Source organism: Antedon mediterranea, chromosome 1 (genome assembly GCF_964355755.1).
Source record: "Antedon mediterranea chromosome 1, ecAntMedi1.1, whole genome shotgun sequence".
In the NCBI taxonomy this organism is placed as follows: Eukaryota; Metazoa; Echinodermata; class Crinoidea; order Comatulida; family Antedonidae; genus Antedon; species Antedon mediterranea.
Window position 1 is genome coordinate 39,541,530 of NC_092670.1, and position 18,077 is coordinate 39,559,606.

Consider the following 18,077-nt stretch of genomic DNA (forward strand, 5'->3'; position numbering starts at 1 on the left):
GTGACGGATTCTAGGCTGGCTGCGTTTTGAATCACTTTCATGCGCGTCTGAGTAATCGAAGGTAACGGTAGTGTCGCAATTTGAGACAGAGGACCCATCATCATTATACATTTAAGCTAGCCTACAACAATTAAACTCTCTCTACTACCAACCAAGCAAGGTAGGCAGGTAGACAGGCAGGTACGGTGTGGGTAGAAGTAATAGAAATGAATCAGTCAGTAAATTAAGCTTGGCCAGTATAAATAAGAGTAAATAACAATTATGACAGCAGATGTTTATTTTAATTAACTAGTATTATCATACTAGGCCATGGTAGTAGGCCTCTATATAGGCCTAGCCTAGTAATGCCTATTTATTTCCTTTATTTCTATATAACAATTATAATAATATTTAGTAAGTAGGGCTAGCTAATTCCGCTAATAGTAGGCCTTTAGTTAGAAGCATATGCCTCTCTCTAGGCCCTAGAAAGAAGTGGGGATACATAAACGTTATTCACCATTAATTTAATAAATGTGATTTTTTATTTTTTCAATTATTTTGTTATTATTATTGTTATCAATGTATACTAAGCCTACATATAGTTTTTTCTCAGGGGGTTTATGTTGTTGACACACTTAATAAAAGAAAAGTATTTGTAAATGATTACATAAAAAGCAGGTTTTGAAAGAGTCATAAACCACGGAGGTATACAAATATTTATACTAACAACAAAAATTGTTTTATTTTACTGTCATCATTTTGACAAAGTCACATGGAATTTATGTTTTATGGGAACATTCAATATTTATGTAAACTGGCCCTGTTAATGAGTTTTACCATTGTTTAACTGTTGGCGATGTTTTTCACATGGGCATCTCATGTTAGGGGTAAATAGGTGAATGTACAATCAATGGGGACAACAGTATCTATCTTTCTCAAAAACCCATTGTTGTACACATTTACTTTGACCTTATGCGTTTGTACAGACGACAGGCAACTGATACCAGACATTCCTTTTGGTGCAATTAAAACAGTTTTTTTCAAAATCAAAAATCAAAAATTATTAATGGTGAATTTTAACGAGAGTGATCTAATATAATACAATAGAAAAATAAACCACACCATTTTTCATTTTCATTGGTTAATAAGTTATGAAAAAAACAAATGTGTTTATTCATTACTTTCTTGTTACAAACTAATGTACATTAATGTCTTGACAGGCTGAAGAGGTGTTAAGTGATGCATAGTCAAAAAAAAAGATATAGATTATAGTGGAAATTGGTGGTGAATGGTTAGTAATAGTACTAATACTTGAAAAATATACTTTTTAAGCGTCATCTTTCTCCCATGATTTTCGAGCTGCCTTTGTTTTTTTTAAAAATAAATAAATGACAAAAAACAACTAAACTTTCTGATAAAATCACAGAGGTTGATGTTAAACAGCTACTTTGTTATGGCCATACTAGAATTACTACTTAGAAGTTAATTATTAGACAGGATTTGTTTATTATTACTTTTATAACACTTTTATGCTTTTTAGATTAATTTCCTGATGAAAAAAAAATGAAATCTACTATAAATGAACATTTTTGTGTGTCACAAACAATGCAGAATGCTAAGATCATATCCTTTCACAATTACACAATATTAAATTAAAATTGAATTAAATTCTTTAGGCCACCTACAAACAAAATACTATTAGTTTATTCAGTATTTTATATTACTTTCAAGTCTTGTTAAATTCAAATTTTAACTCGATGTTAATTTTTGTTGTTGTAAATTGGCTTCCCAATAATGAGACTGCCTTGAATGAAATATTCAATATAAACATTCTTAAATGCAATTTATCAATCAACAAAGTACATAAATTAATACATAATTGATAGTATATGTAGCAATATCAAACTAATTAACATTAGTCTGACAGACTATACTATTTCCTAAAACTGTTTTTCCCAATTTCCCATTAAGTATCAAACTTTACCCCAAAATGACCTAGTGGTTACACCACTTTATTTAAAAGCATAGATAATAAAGCATTGTCATTGCTGTGATGGTATTGTGCAATGGGTTGAAGGTTTCAACTATAAAAAGATAAGATCATAGTCTCAACAATAGTTTCTATTTGAGCGACTTCAATGAAACTGGGTTCACATGCCTGCTGCACCAGAATCATTTAGAAGCTCGCAAGCAATTGACCGGCAGTGATGCGAATAGCACTTCTGTATTAAACAACAACATTGAACTTCATTTGTTGATGTGCAGTAAACTGCTACAGTTTGAGAATACATTCTCTGCCTCATCAGCAGTTTAAAACATTCATTTTGGATGGCGGTATAGACAGTTTAATACTTGTGGGTCAAATTGGGAGAATTTGATTGAAAATTACTTCTGATCTTATTTTGTTTTTCTATAAATACCAGAATGGTAACTGAGCAGTAATCTGAAATGGATGAAAACAACCAGAAGGGAACAGCAAATGATATATGGCTTAAGAGATCAGATTTGCAACAAGAGGATGATGCTACAGAAAATACAGCATTAAATGAAGAGGAGGGGCCAGAAGAGGAGGGGCCATGGTATAGACGGCCTGGTTTCAAGGTGGTTGAGCAAGGAGTTGAGCCAGATGCTGCGGATGGTGCAGGACATGATGATAATGTCGAATCAGGTAGGAAGATTTAAAAACGAGGCAAGGAGGTTGGTAGCAAGATTTGAAAAGGTGGCAGGGTTGGTTGTGACATTTTAAAATAAATGCTACTGTATATACAGTGTGTATTGGTGTTGCCTTTTTTTTCTAAATTATGGATCTGCAATTTTTTTAATTTGAAATGTGCAGTTTATTTTAAATTACTTTTCCATGAACAAATGTATATTTGAGTCATAAAAAATGTAAGCTTTGTTTGAATGAAGGTTAGCTAAGTTTAAGTTGAGGCCAACATTTCCTTCTGACTAAAAAACAACAATTGGGCAGTTATAATAGTACAGGTTAATTGAGGTTTTTTAAGTTCAAGTAACAGTATGATCATCCATCCATAAAATCTCAGCTTACATAGTAAGTGTACCTTAATTGAGAAACCTCTTTCTCAATAGTTTAACAAAATATTTCCACACAATACCCATCTTCCTCTTGGCACTGCTCAGGAGCCCCCATAAGCTCCGGGCCCCTGGGTTTAACCAGTGAGCGCTCATAGCCATTATGCCGCTGGTCTCCCGTAAAGGCTATCCAAAAATCTGTATGGACAGATTCAGAAAGTGTTTTTATTGCTAACATAAAATTTTGTCCAAATATTCAATAAAACGACTGACATTGATAAGTAGTATCCCTCTATTATAAGTCTAAAAAGCTGATAAATACTATCAATATCAAGTTGATTACCTCTTATCATGTATGGTAGCTACTAGACCATGTAAATGACAATTTTATCTTGTCTAGGTGCATTATTGTACCAATACATGATAAACGTTAGCCAATCAGAACAGAGCTGAGGTCGTGTAAGCCACAGGCATAGATGGTTAAACTCCATTATACTTTTGAACAGAACTCTGATATGTTATTTTATCAACAAGTAACATGTCAGTCATGTTGATGTTTAGCATTAATGTATGTTTGATATCAATAATTGACACGTTTATGACCACACGACAGGTGTCAATCATGCCGCCTAAAATGTTATTTTTAACACTGTTGGTTGTGTGTCAAATTTGAGTAGCAGCCAAATAATAAGCTCTGTCTACACTATCAAACTAGTTTGACATAAAAGTGTGATGTGCCCATATATGGTAGTGATATAACATCATCATTCCCGTATATGGGCACATCACATTTTTTTGTCACATAAAGTTTGATAGTGTAGACAAGGCTTTCTCTTACTTGCCACTCCAGAAAAGGAGCATGTAAAAGCGTAACAAAAACCAAAAATTCCTGTTAGTTTTATACACAATATAATTCAACTTTCAATATAAGAATAATTATCATAAGATGTGTTTTGTTTTAGTTGCAAGCTCCGGGAGGTGTTCAAATTTACAAGATTGGCTTCACAGCAATGCATTTCTTATCTACTGTAGCCAAGCCTTATCTTCATGGGTATGTTGTTGTTAGTGATAAATTTATATAGATACAAAAACACTTGTTATACAAAATGTGTAATGCAGATTCAGTGAGCACCACAACTGCAACAGAGCAATGCTTACCAAGATTATCCTGCAAGACGACTATAATAATCCCTAGAACATTTTTCTAATTAAATTTAATTAATTTATTATGTATCATTTATTCATATTTTTATGTAATCTTCGGCCAGCCTCATTAGATTCACTCACTCCATGGTTCTGGTGGTAGAACGAGTCTTCTCGGATAAGGACTATAAACCGTAGGTCCAGTGTACACAACTTGCTTGTGTGCACTTTAAAGAACCTAGTACATCTTTCGAGACGAGTAGGGGGTTACCCCGGTGTATTAGTACATCACAGCCACTGATCACCAACTGGGCCCTCTGGGAGACCAGTCTTTGACTGAAGAGGTCACCCAGTATAAATATATATTTCAATCAATATTCTTGTTTAAACAGCGCATAGAGACTATTTATATTTTGCGCTATACAAATTTAAAACCATTAATCAATCTTTTTCCAATACAAGTATTTTACTCTCATTTATTTTATTTTATTTTATTTAGTATTAAAAACTTATAGAACAATTCTGAAAGTATTATATAAACAGCTATATTAAGGCTTATCTTTTAGTTATTGAGAATTTAACACACATCTTCTATGTTAACCAATATTTAAACTATGTAAGATTAAATTGGATTTTTTTTTTAGGGAGATCGGATGTGGTCTTTTGGAGTTGCGCTCTACTTAGTACAGTTTGAAGACGGCCTACTACGGCTTACCTCAATATTTGGCTTGGCTCGTACAATTTCTGTTTTATTATTTGGTGCTATTGTTGGCGAATGGGTCGACCGGACGCCACGACTTCGAGGTTTGATTTTGTTCTATAATAATAGTTGCAGCGCAGTAATTGAAGTATATTGAAATTAAATTTGAAGTGCTAACTGAAATTAAATCTATCACTATTGGCTGATTTGCATCCATATTTAATTTCAAAACATCCTAATATTGTTCAGAAATGTCTAATTTATAATTTGTGTCACAAATTAATTACCATTATAATTAATTGAAGTGTATAAGTGTATTTATCCTATGATAGGAAACATATGAAATGTGTGGAAGTATAGAATAAAGCTTTAATATCCATAAATCAACTTTGAAAAAAAACCCATTTTTGATGATTCATTAGGATTAGTTCACACGGTTCTTAGTGATTCGCTATCATCCTGTTTATTTTTTTCCAAATTGAAAGATGAGTTAAGCTTTGTCCACACTATCAAACTTTGTGTGGCAACAAAATGTGCCCATATATGGACATAATGATGTCATATCACTACCATATTCTGGCACACTTTTAGAATTGGGTAAAAATATGCATTTTGGTTATCAATACTGTGCATTTGTAATGGTTACCAATTTAAGAAATAAACAACAATATTATTGATTTTATTCATGCAAGCAAGTTTCATAAACCTAATATTTTTCCTAGGTATACAAAATGCATCACTTGTATTCATAAAATGGTATTTTCTTAATACAGAATGAAGGATGAATTTATTTAATAATTTTTGTCAACTAAAATATGATCAATTATTGTTTTCTTTAGCTACAAGGATGTCGCTTATCATCCAGAACTCTTCCGTCATGATATGCGCCCTCTTTCTGCTCTTCTTCCTTTTATTTGAAAGCTGGCTAAAGGACCAGTTAGGTGGCGCTCTTGCCATTATAACTCTCGGGGTCATTATTGTTATCGGTTGCATTGCGGACATTGCAAGTGTAGCGCTGAAAATTTGTATTCAGAAAGATTGGGTTGTTGTAATTGCTGGCGGTGACGGAGCTAGACTTGCAGGTACTGTTGTTTTCTAGCAGATTCTTAATACTGTATCTCAATTTGCCCAGTACCGTGATACAACACCTGTATCATAGACTCTAACCTTCCATGAAAAAGGCAGCACATGTGATACATACAGTATGATGTATTATGGCATTTTGCCTATGATACTGTTATGTTGAGATACAGCGCTGAGCTGAGAATAGGATGTCTCAACATGTATTCTACTCTGCTCTCAAATATTTGTAGCTCAGCATTTAAACATAGCTTCACCTAATTTCAAAATGAATTTCCTCTTGGAAATATAAAATGAAAAAAACTATGAATTACTGTAAAGCTCTGTCTAGATCATCAAACTTTATGTGACAAAAAAAGTGGTGTGCACATCACAAGTTTGTGATAGTGTAGAGCTTTAGAATGATATCTTAAGTTCACAAAATGTTACAAATATTCTCACCTGATTTCTGTAGCTGCTTTGTGTTGGAAGTGTACTCTTTGTAACTTTTGTTTCGTTAACTCAACAGAAATCAACTCGGTAATCCGCCGTATCGATCTTCTTGCCAACATCTTAGCGCCAATCCTGGTTGGTTGCATAATGACTTCACTTTCATTAGAAATTGCCGCCATGTTTCTTGCTGGCTGGAATTTGGTGTCCATGTTTGTGGAATATTTTCAACTGCATAGGGTGTACAAAGCTGTACCTCAACTTGCTGTGAAACAAGTTAAGACAAATCAAGGTATGACAAATCAAGGTATTTGCATAACATCTGAATAATGAACATATTCATTATTAAAAGTACCTGGAAATCACATCCCATTCCAACTTACACAGACGAGTGGTAACAGTAATAAAAATATAGAATCTATGTTATTCCTTATGAATTTACATTTACACAAAACCACTTGGGTAGGATACAGATTCTACGTGGGACAACCTATGCGGTTTCCCGCTTACCGTTACCACTTGTCTGTGTAAATTGGCCTTTAAACAGATTAAAGAAAGATAAATTGATGAAGAATTATTATAGAACTTTATTATTTTATTACTGTAGGTGATTACAATCCAATTAATTGTGTAGAGAATAGTGACCTACCTCCAGGGAATTCAGGCAACGTAAGCCGACAGAGAAGTGAAGAGCAGAAGCCGTTCTTGTGGCGTATAACACAGTGGTTCACCTCCACGTATCAAGGCTTCAAAACATACAACTCGTATCAAGTGGCGTGGGCCGGAATCAGTCTCTCGTTCCTCTACATGACCGTTCTTGGATTTGACGCCGTTTCTAGCGGTTACGGGTACAGTCAAGGTCTATCAGGAACAGTATTAGGCGTATTCATGGGTCTGGGATCAGTGATGGGCGTTTTGGGAACCATTGTTTATCCTATTGTACAAAAAAGGCTTGGCGTGGTACGAACTGGTATATATGCTAATGCAGAGCAAGTTTTATGTCTTATGTTATGTGTTGCATCTATTTATGCACCCGGGTCATCGTTTGATCTCGGTTATAGACGTCGCCCTCCTGTACCGACGGACGAGCCCATGTATTACACAGATCCATACAATAACATTACTTCTAGCAACATGCTAGAAAGTGATTACAATCAACATTCCTATTGGTCAGTTGGTTTGCTATTTGCTGGAATGATTTTGTCAAGAACAGGTTAGTGGCAAATATTCAACCTTTAACCTTTACCACACACACACACACATTGGGTTGTTGTCATAGGTTCCCCAAGAAAACCGCAAAATATATATAAAGTTAGTTAATTAGTATTTATTAGTAAAACAAAAATAAAACCTACTTAATAGACTTCAAGCAAGTTGGTTATTCTGTTCACATTGTTGTATTCTTTCAGTAGAGTCACCAGCAAGTATTTTTGTTATTATAGGGACTGTATAACACGCTATGTGTGCAAAAACGTTTCTCCTCTTCTTTTATTAAACCAAATCACTTCTAGAACTAGGTCTGCTCTCTACTTAACTATGTACTCTATTTTGTTTAAAATTTTTTTTTTAGGTCTGTGGATGTTTGACCTTACAGTGACACAGCTCTTGCAAGAAAATGTTGCAGAGAGTGAACGTGGCGTTGTTGGCGGCATTCAAAACTCGCTCAACTGTTTCATGGACATGTTACATTTTGTTGTAGTAATCATAGCACCTCAACCAGAATCATTCGGTGTGCTTATTTTCATATCTGTTATGTTTGTAACCATGGCAGGTATTTTGTACTCCGCATATGTCTATAGGGTCAGAGGTCATTTATTCCACCCAGAAAAACTTATTCCCTGTAAAAATATGGTACAAAGCGACTTAAGAACGGATAAAACAAGTAACGGTTATAGCGATGCTAATAAGAGGTCTAATGGTGAACCTGTATGAGAGTAATTTGCTGCACTTTTGTTTTTTAGAATTTATATCGTGCTGCAAGAAGTGCCAAAACATTGTTTTAAATAGCTTTAATTTTGGAATCACTTTAAATGTCACGTAACACTTTCTTAAATCTGATGCACGAGTTTAACCAGAGTCACAAGTACATTACATAAAGAAAGCGCTATAACGAAAAGAGTCACAATTCAAGGCATCTCGGTGGATATTAGTGAAATAAAAGTATGTTATAACTGTAAATATCTGTAAAATATTAGAGAAAGAACGTGAAAAACAATAGAATCTCGAAATCAAAACACTTTGAGAGTGAAAAATAATAATTCAAAGGAATAAATCAGGTATTTATGTCACATTAAGTGCCTAGATCTACCAATTTATAGGTTACATACTGTATTTATAATTATTTCCAATTTGTATGATCATGAAGGAAAAAATCAATATATTTATAAAAATTAAAATGAATTGTTTATTTTTTCTTTGTGGCATGATAAACATTTTGTATAATCTTGTTTTGTTACTAATGAAGCCATTTCACTGAATAGCATAATGTAATATAATGTTATAATATATAGCAACAATATATTTTTTGTAAGTCATATTGTAAAAATGTGCGTTTAGTGTTAGTTTTAGTATACTTGATCAGTGTGTATCACATTTACCTTGGGCCTGCAATAGCTTATCAAGATATTGAGCTGTAAATCTTCATTTTATCAACATAGTCATTTCTGCAATTTCATTTTTGTAAATTTGTTTATTTTTTTTAATTATTATTTCATACTCGTATATTAATACAAAAAAAAAAAATTTTAAGGGAAAAAAAAAAAAAATAAAAAAAAAAATTTGTGTTTATTGATATCGTGAATGTGTAGTGCTGTATTATCATTTGGTCTGTAAGTATATATTTTATATTTAGGAGGAAAAATTTAGTTAGGTGTTAATGTAAGTATTATTGTATTATGACAAATAAATGTTTAAATGCACTGCATTGCTTCTATGAAATGTTTGTTTGCTTGATGATGAGAAACACAATGAAAACATTGTTTTATTAAGTTATTTGTTTTTATTAGAAAAATAAAATGTGCTAAAATTACGATAAGTATGATACACATAAGCTTATTGAATCAATGACTGTCCCTTAAGCTTACTCTACACTATCAAAAGTGTGATACGTATGGTAGCGATATGCTTAAATTCTATAGTGATATGCACATCACATTTTGTTGTCACGTAAAGTTTGATAGTGTAGACAGAGCTTAAAGCATCTTTCACACCACCTCCGGTCCGGATCCAGTAAATAAAATTGCATCTAAATTTTTCACTTTCAAATCGCTCGATATGCGAAATCAAAAATTCGCTGATGGATGGTGATCTGATGGAAACCTGAACTGGAGCGGAGCAGGTGTGAAAGACCCTTTACTCTAAAGGTGCCCTTAAGTAGACATGGAACTCAACTCAACTGTTGACATAACCTTAATAGTTTCTTTCAATTGCCCATGTTTAATTTTTTTTCATAACTGAAAACTTTGAATCAAGTAACGTGTGCAGTATGGGTAACCGCGACCATTAGGGATGAGATTTTACCATAAAAGTTCTTGCGCATACTGTTTCCTATAAAACTACAAATCGTGTTGTGCACTTAAGGTAAGCATGACTAGTTACAATCATTTCCAGTGTTGACATAAGCACTCGCACACTGGTTCCTTTCCGTTGCTCAGAATGTCGAACATTAGTGCTTTCGAGCAACTAGTTCCTTTCAGTTGAGTTGAGTTCCGTGTCGACATAAGGGGCCTTTATGTAACATAGATTTGAACTCAAAGCAATGAGAAATAAATAATGTTAATTGATATTTTACAATAGTTATAGGAAAGTTAACATTGTGAGAAAAAACTAATTAGTATAAGTCACAAAAACAACAGTGGCTGTTATGATGAACAACTAACTTTAATTTTGGAAGCCCAACTTGGCGGCCTACTTGCCCATCCTTTGACTTCAGCAACTTCTTGTTCTTGAAAAGGATTTTTAAGAACTCTAGCCAGAAGTTGAACGTCACTGAAATCATCCTTTTCGGCTTTGGATATTGCAGCCTGAGCAATCCAGTTACGCAGTATGTATCGTGGATTTATATCTGAAATAGAATGCATGAGAAATCTGTAAGTGAAAAAATAATGTTACCCGATAAATAAATTTCTACTCTTCTGCTGATGATACTGTATGCCCAACTATGGCAGTGATATAACATCATCATGCCCATATATGGGCACATCACATTTTTTTTTCACATACAATTTGATAGTGTAAACAGAGCTTCAAGGCAAGGCTACTAAACATAAAACAGACATAGTGGAACTCCTTTTAAGGGGAAACCTTCAGGACCAAATAGTGCCCCTTAATAGGGGTACACGTCCAATAGTGGTGACATACGTTGCGTCTCGTAATAATAAATCTTACTGTTCATCCGTTTTTGTCGTTTTTTGTCATCATCCTGCACCCCATTGAGCTTAATTCTTTCAGCATATAAAATCATCCATTCTTCAAAATCCTCATGTTTTTCAATTTGTTCCAATGCCCAAAGGCCTTCTGGGATTGACACTGATACGATGTCATTAAAGGTCAATGAACTCATCTGTCGAAATGTCATGGTAAAATCAGCTTTGTTGTCTTCCATCATCTGGGGGTAAATAAAATAATCATGAAATCATTTTACTGAGTGATTGTTGTTTTAGATAATAAATGTTGAAAATTGAATTTTATTTTAATATATACAAAATACTGCAAGAGAAAGAAACTCTGTCTACACTATCAAACTTCATGTAACAAGATGTGATGTGCTCATATATGGACATGTCATACCACTACTATATTTTGGTATCACTACCATATTTTGTCACATCACACCTTTTTTGTTAAACTAGATTGATAGCGTAGACTGAGCTTTATTCTACAAAATAACACTCCTTTACCTTATATAGTATGTTTATTAATTTAATGTCCTGGTCGTGGTATTCATCTATTAACCCCAGTTTTTGACGATTTATTGCGATCCACTTTGACTTATAAATATCTATGAAATATGACGATATCTCACTCAACCTTTCAATAAAAAATATATATATTAATTTCAATACTCTTTCATATTTCATTAACTTCTATAAATATTTTAAATTAAAGTTCTGTCTACACTATCAAAATTTATGCGACAAAAAAGTGATGTGCATGATGTCATATCACTACCATGTTTGGGCATATCACTACCATATTTGGGGACATCACACTTTTTTTTCCCAACTAGTTTGATAGTGTAGACAGAGCATAAGAATGATTGAATACTTTACGTGTTGTGTTGTGCAGGAGGCAGTAACACTTGCAGTGCTTTTTCTAACTTTTTCAAATTGTAGTGCGCGACTAACGGTTGATTTTCAAAACTATATCTAGCTTCGTCGTCGGAGTAGTTTGGCACAAATTTAGGATTGTAGTCATCGAGGAATCCAAACGGTCCGTAGTCAATAGTGAGCGATAGAATGCTGAAATTATCTGTATTCATCACACCTAGGAGTAAATCAAAGGAAACATACGTTCACTGTTTTCTATTTGATTGAAGATATATTTTCCCCCTAACAATTTTTTTTTAATATGCCATTTTAATGTCACCTAATAGTTATTCACATTGACCAAAAACTGGATTGAAAAAAAAAAAATTATTTAACTGAAAAAAAATGTAATTTAAAGCAAAAAATACTTAAATTGTCTGTCAGTCAGACAATGAGTTTTTGGTCAAAATTAACAGTTTATTTTGTCTTTTTATAAACAAAATTATTACTTTTTTTGTTTTTTTTTTCTACAGAAGTGAATAACTTCATTAAAACTGCAAAATAGTCTATTTAAAGTCTGATTTTATCAATCTTCATTTTTCATGTTTTTGGGGGACAATGCAAAAAGAAACCATTATTCAGACAAAAATGTACTCACCATGTGCAAATCCAACAGATTGCCATCGTGCAATCATATCTGCTGTCATTTTTACAACATTATAGTAAAACATTAAATATTTGTCTGCATCTAGTATGTCAATGTCTTGGAAATATTGCACTATGATAAAATCCACCAGCTTCCTATGAAAATAAATAAATATAACACATATGTAGTGATGGAAACCATGGGAATGTGTTTGATGATAGAGTAGTACCCACATAGTGTTGTTATACCCATATATAGTGGTGGTATACCCATATATAGTAGTGGTATACCCATATATAGTGGTGGTATACCCATATATAGTGGTGGTATACCCATATATAGTGGTGGTATATCCATATATAGTAGTGGTATACCCATATATAGTAGTGGTATACCCATATATAGTAGTGGTATACCCATATATAGTAGTGGTATATCCATATATAGTGGTGGTATACCCATATATAGTGGTGGTATACCCATATATAGTAGTGGTATACCCATATATAGTGGTGGTATACCCATATATAGTGGTGGTATACCCATATATAGTGGTGGTATACCCATATATAGTGGTGGTATACCCATATATAGTGGTGGTATACCCATATATAGTGGTGGTATACCCATATATAGTGGTGGTATATCCATATATAGTGGTGGTATACCCATATATAGTGGTGGTATACCCATATATAGTGGTGGTATATCCATATATAGTGGTGGTATATCCATATATAGTGGTGGTATACCCATATATAGTAGTGGTATACCCATATATAGTGGTGGTATACCCATATATAGTGGTGGTATACCCATATATAGTGGTGGTATACCCATATATAGTAGTGGTATACCCATATATAGTAGTGGTATATCCATATATAGTGGTGGTATATCCATATATAGTGGTGGTATACCCATATATAGTAGTGGTATACCCATATATAGTAGTGGTATACCCATATATAGTAGTGGTATACCCATATATAGTAGTGGTATACCCATATATAGTAGTGGTATACCCATATATAGTAGTGGTATACCCATATATAGTAGTGGTATACCCATATATAGTAGTGGTATATCCATATATAGTGGTGGTATATCCATATATAGTGGTGGTATACCCATATATAGTAGTGGTATACCCATATATAGTAGTGGTATACCCATATATAGTAGTGGTATACCCATATATAGTAGTGGTATACCCATATATAGTAGTGGTATACCCATATATAGTAGTGGTATATCCATATATAGTGGTGGTATATCCATATATAGTGGTGGTATACCCATATATAGTAGTGGTATACCCATATATAGTAGTGGTATACCCATATATAGTAGTGGTATACCCATATATAGTAGTGGTATACCCATATATAGTAGTGGTATACCCATATATAGTAGTGGTATACCCATATATAGTAGTGGTATACCCATATATAGTAGTGGTATACCCATATATAGTAGTGGTATACCCATATATAGTAGTGGTATATCCATATATAGTGGTGGTATATCCATATATAGTAGTGGTATACCCATATATAGTAGTGGTATACCCATATATAGTAGTGGTATACCCATATATAGTAGTGGTATACCCATATATAGTAGTGGTATACCCATATATAGTAGTGGTATACCCATATATAGTGGTGGTATATCCATATATAGTGGTGGTATATCCATATATAGTAGTGGTATATCCATATATAGTAGTGGTATACCCATATATAGTAGTGGTATACCCATATATAGTAGTGGTATACCCATATATAGTAGTGGTATACCCATATATAGTAGTGGTATATCCATATATAGTAGTGGTATACCCATATATAGTAGTGGTATACCCATATATAGTGGTGGTATATCCATATATAGTGGTGGTATACCCATATATAGTAGTGGTATATCCATATATAGTAGTGGTATACCCATATATAGTAGTGGTATACCCATATATAGTAGTGGTATACCCATATATAGTGGTGGTATACCCATATATAGTAGTGGTATACCCATATATAGTAGTGGTATACCCATATATAGTAGTGGTATACCCATATATAGTAGTGGTATACCCATATATAGTAGTGGTATACCCATATATAGTAGTGGTATACCCATATATAGTAGTGGTATACCCATATATAGTAGTGGTATACCCATCCATATATAGTAGTGGTATATCCATATATAGTAGTGGTATATCCATATATAGTGGTGGTATACCCATATATAGTAGTGGTATACCCATATATAGTAGTGGTATACCCATATATAGTAGTGGTATATCCATATATAGTAGTGGTATACCCATATATAGTGGTGGTATACCCATATATAGTGGTGGTATACCCATATATAGTAGTGGTATACCCATATATAGTGGTGGTATACCCATATATAGTAGTGGTATACCCATATATAGTGGTGGTATACCCATATATAGTGGTGGTATACCCATATATAGTGGTGGTATATCCATATATAGTGGTGGTATACCCATATATAGTGGTGGTATACCCATATATAGTAGTGGTATACCCATATATAGTGGTGGTATACCCATATATAGTAGTGGTATACCCATATATAGTGGTGGTATACCCATATATAGTGGTGGTATACCCATATATAGTGGTGGTATACCCATATATAGTGGTGGTATACCCATATATAGTGGTGGTATATCCATATATAGTGGTGGTATACCCATATATAGTGGTGGTATACCCATATATAGTGGTGGTATACCCATATATAGTGGTGGTATACCCATATATAGTGGTGGTATATCCATATATAGTGGTGGTATACCCATATATAGTGGTGGTATATCCATATATAGTGGTGGTATACCCATATATAGTGGTGGTATATCCATATATAGTGGTGGTATACCCATATATGGTGTTGCACTATTAGATAATAAAGCACTTAATGTTCTATGTTAGTTCAGTAAATGAACCACATACTTAAGTAAATGTTTCTCTCCACTGCTAGCAAGTATCTCAAGCGATCCAAATCGGAACCATGTTGGAGCGAGACGAAGGACGACTGCTGCCCTCTCTTGTTTCGGATTTCCATTATAGAACTGGTCTCTTATCACAGGGTCAGTACTTACAAGGAGGCTAAAAGAATATCAAAACAAGTTACTGTATTGTTGCATTTGTCTGTCATTTTGTCTTGTGCTACTATACTATCTCTTTAGCTTTAAGTTCTATCTATATTGTGCCTCATTTTCTCATATTTCAAGATATGCAATTTGGTTTTTTTTTACATATTTAATGAGGGTGATCCATCCAGCAATTGCTGATCATTAGGGATCATTGGATGAGACAAACAAGACAAACATATAAAAGATTCTCTACATAAACAAAGTCTTTATTACAAGTCTTTGGGATTGGAATTTTGTCCTTAGAAAAAATCCTGTGATGGGACTTGAACCCAGGACCAAGCCACAACTCCACTTGGTTATGTCTTTTACCACACTGCAAGTTACTGTATTGTCCTATGCAACTAGACTGTCTTCTCTTTCTATATTGTGCCTCATTTCAGTCCAGACTGTTCTTTCTTTTTTCTCAGACCATCTTTTCAAGACGTACATCTTGTAATTGAATAGGAGCCAGATGTGTACACAGGTGCTCCAGTTGTAAGTCCTTACTCTACATATGGCTGAGAAGTGCCTTGATCCTGTACAGATTGTATGGCTATTATTATTTCATCTTCATATTGGGAAGACTGACTGTTCTCTCAGAAGGCCCAGTTACAATCAGTGGCTGTGGGTGACAGTGGCTGTGTGTGTACTAGTACACCGGGCTAACCCCCTACTCATCTTGAAAGATGTACTAGGTTCTTTAAAGTGCACATGAGCTAGATGTGTACACCGGATCTACGGTTTATAGTCCTTTATCCAAACTCGTTCTACCCCCAGAACCATGGAGCGAGTGAGCCCCGAACTCTTGCCAATTCCACTGTCTTAACCACTCGGCCACTCACTTGTTGGATTGCACTGCCCTGTCTTAACCACTCAGCCACTTATTGTAGGCCTATTAATAACTAAATTACCTAAGTGCTCTACTTGTTGGTATATTAAGGTAATGCATAGCTTCGCTGCAAAGAAATTCTCTGACCGATGACCTTAATACGGCTCGGCCATCCCCACGCCTCGAGTAGGGGGTCAAACCAGACCCCTTTAACTGCAACTCCCAGGTTTCATTGTTCCTTTAAACGAAGAGTAAATAATTTGTAAGAAATGTTGTAAGTTTTACAGCCATTGGAAACAATGGATCAATTAACCGGTCTAGATTACTCAGCAAAGTTATAGAATATTGTGCTGTTTTTTTTATACTGTACCTATTTGTGTATTCACCAAGCAAATGAGCCCTTCCATCACCTAGCTGGCCAGCCCAACTACCAAACTGAAAATTTAAAGACAAAGAATTACAAATAAATCTGTTTATTTATTTAATCCATTGAAATGGGTGTTCATTAAACATTTGTTTATCATTAATATTTATTTATTTAGTAGTGATTGGTTGGAAGACACCTAATTGGTAACTGTGGCTTGGACTGCTTTCCTGGGGCGGATTGCTATAATACAGTCTTACTAAAGCCACCCCTGTTAGACCATTGCTATTAAACAGTCTTAACTAAGACCGCGTAAGGTAACTAATTGAGGGCGTACTTTACGCTAAGACCGTTTATAGACTGCTTATAGCAATCCCCCACTGGCAGCTAGTGACTATGATTATAGGGTTTCTCCTTGCATCGCGTTTGTTTAATTTGTTGATTTGTATTGTATTTTGTAAAATGTATCTTTTACCTGAATAATTACTAATAATGTGTTCTCTAGAATTGAATGCTTCTAGAATGATAATTATTTCACACCTAAGTCAAGACTTTACCTGGTGACCACCGTAACGGTGTACTAATGGAGGAACATGTTGTAGAACAGTATTACCAGAAACAAATGCACGAAAGAACTCCTCCTTTGCTACTTCTGGATCTAAATCCAGTATCTTCTCCATCACATCCTCTGATACAGCAACAACCTGTGTTTGTGTTTTTAATGGTGTTGGTTGTACTTTTGAGAATAATACATTCTTTACTTGTCTTACATAATTCTTGTCAATTGAATCAATTGGAAAATTTTCTGTAAAAAAAGGGCACTATACATCTATATAGCATTTATCAATCAATACCAACAACCAGTCTTTAACATTACATTAAATTCAGAAATGTTAACAAATTAAATTCCATGTTGTACTGGCCTATTATATAACATTATCAAACAAATGGTTGGCGCGAATGGCGTTTCATACTAAGGATAATTAAAAGTGATTAGTGAATCCTTTCAATCTTTATTAAACGCAATTAAATGTTTTACTTACCTCGGACAGATTTGCAAGGTTTTACATTCAATACCCAATCTCCAAAAGATGTAAATAGTGGTAACTCTAGGCCTAGACCACCTGCACATTCTGAAACTGTGTGCAGGCGCTGATGACTAGTTTTCTCCTGCGAGCAAGTTTCGGTTGAATCGTCCGCTTTCAAGCAAAATTTACCTTCATTATTTTCATTTGTCAATGAACAATAAATACATGATATGAATACTAACGTAAATATATTAGTTTGAAGACCACCTTTTGGAAAAGATATTTTCATCATCTATGCTCATAATTTGTTATTTTAAACAGTTAATTACAATCTTCCAACTTCTATTGCCAGGCCTAAACTTGCATTCCGCGAAGGTAAAAATTTCCTACAACTATGGAACGTCAAACGTGCAATATAACAGTGT

The 18,077-nt window shown here is 34.1% G+C and overlaps 3 protein-coding genes across 6 annotated transcripts in view; 1 reads left to right on the forward strand and 2 right to left on the reverse strand.

Moving 5' to 3' along the window:
- Positions 1–6,561, reverse strand: part of LOC140039468 (large ribosomal subunit protein uL5) — a 60,301-nt gene extending 53,740 nt beyond the window's left edge. Inside the window, exon 1 of the mRNA XM_072085072.1 lies at positions 6,541–6,561. Coding sequence (XP_071941173.1) covers positions 6,541–6,546 — 6 coding nt within the window. The 5' untranslated portion in view covers positions 6,547–6,561. The remainder of the gene's footprint in view (positions 1–6,540) is intronic.
- Positions 57–9,255, forward strand: LOC140063517 (solute carrier family 40 member 1-like). Of its 4 annotated transcripts, none has more exons than XM_072109875.1 (9): positions 57–180; positions 1,200–1,270; positions 2,403–2,647; positions 3,975–4,063; positions 4,800–4,959; positions 5,695–5,937; positions 6,444–6,656; positions 6,972–7,577; positions 7,935–9,255. In XM_072109875.1, exons 3-9 carry the CDS (start codon positions 2,428–2,430, stop codon positions 8,294–8,296), a joined length of 1,893 nt encoding a protein of 630 aa, XP_071965976.1. In that variant the 5' UTR covers positions 57–180; positions 1,200–1,270; positions 2,403–2,427; the 3' UTR covers positions 8,297–9,255. The 4 variants fall into 4 exon arrangements, with proteins under 4 accessions (XP_071965976.1, XP_071965972.1, XP_071965996.1 ...); XM_072109871.1 differs by having other exon boundaries at positions 57–160; XM_072109895.1 differs by lacking the exon at positions 1,200–1,270.
- A 109-nt stretch (positions 9,256–9,364) lies between these two features.
- Positions 9,365–18,045, reverse strand: LOC140063533 (protein adenylyltransferase SelO-like). Its single transcript, XM_072109907.1, has 10 exons — positions 17,668–18,045; positions 17,182–17,429; positions 16,631–16,695; positions 16,343–16,498; positions 15,250–15,405; positions 12,269–12,411; positions 11,635–11,848; positions 11,263–11,392; positions 10,751–10,970; positions 9,365–10,427 (listed from the first exon to the last, which is right to left on the reverse strand). Exons 1-10 carry the CDS (start codon positions 17,942–17,944, stop codon positions 10,225–10,227), a joined length of 1,812 nt encoding a protein of 603 aa, XP_071966008.1. The 5' UTR covers positions 17,945–18,045; the 3' UTR covers positions 9,365–10,224.
- Between the last annotated feature and the right edge of the window lie 32 nt (positions 18,046–18,077).

Bases quoted from the DNA above. Each gene is read 5' to 3' on its own strand.
- LOC140063517 (XM_072109875.1), top strand. From the start codon at position 2,428: ATGGATGAAAACAACCAGAAGGGAACAGCAAATGATATATGGCTTAAG. The intron at 6,657-6,971 runs GTATGACAAATC...TTATTACTGTAG, and splicing joins ACAAGTTAAGACAAATCAAG to GTGATTACAATCCAATTAAT. The intron at 7,578-7,934 runs GTTAGTGGCAAA...TTTTTTTTTTAG, and splicing joins AATGATTTTGTCAAGAACAG to GTCTGTGGATGTTTGACCTT.
- LOC140063533 (XM_072109907.1), bottom strand. From the start codon at position 17,944: ATGATGAAAATATCTTTTCCAAAAGGTGGTCTTCAAACTAATATATTT. The intron at 12,412-15,249 runs GTATGTGGTTCA...TTATTTTCATAG, and splicing joins GGAGAGAAACATTTACTTAA to GAAGCTGGTGGATTTTATCA. The intron at 10,428-10,750 runs GTAAGATTTATT...ATTCTATTTCAG, and splicing joins ACGACAAAAACGGATGAACA to ATATAAATCCACGATACATA.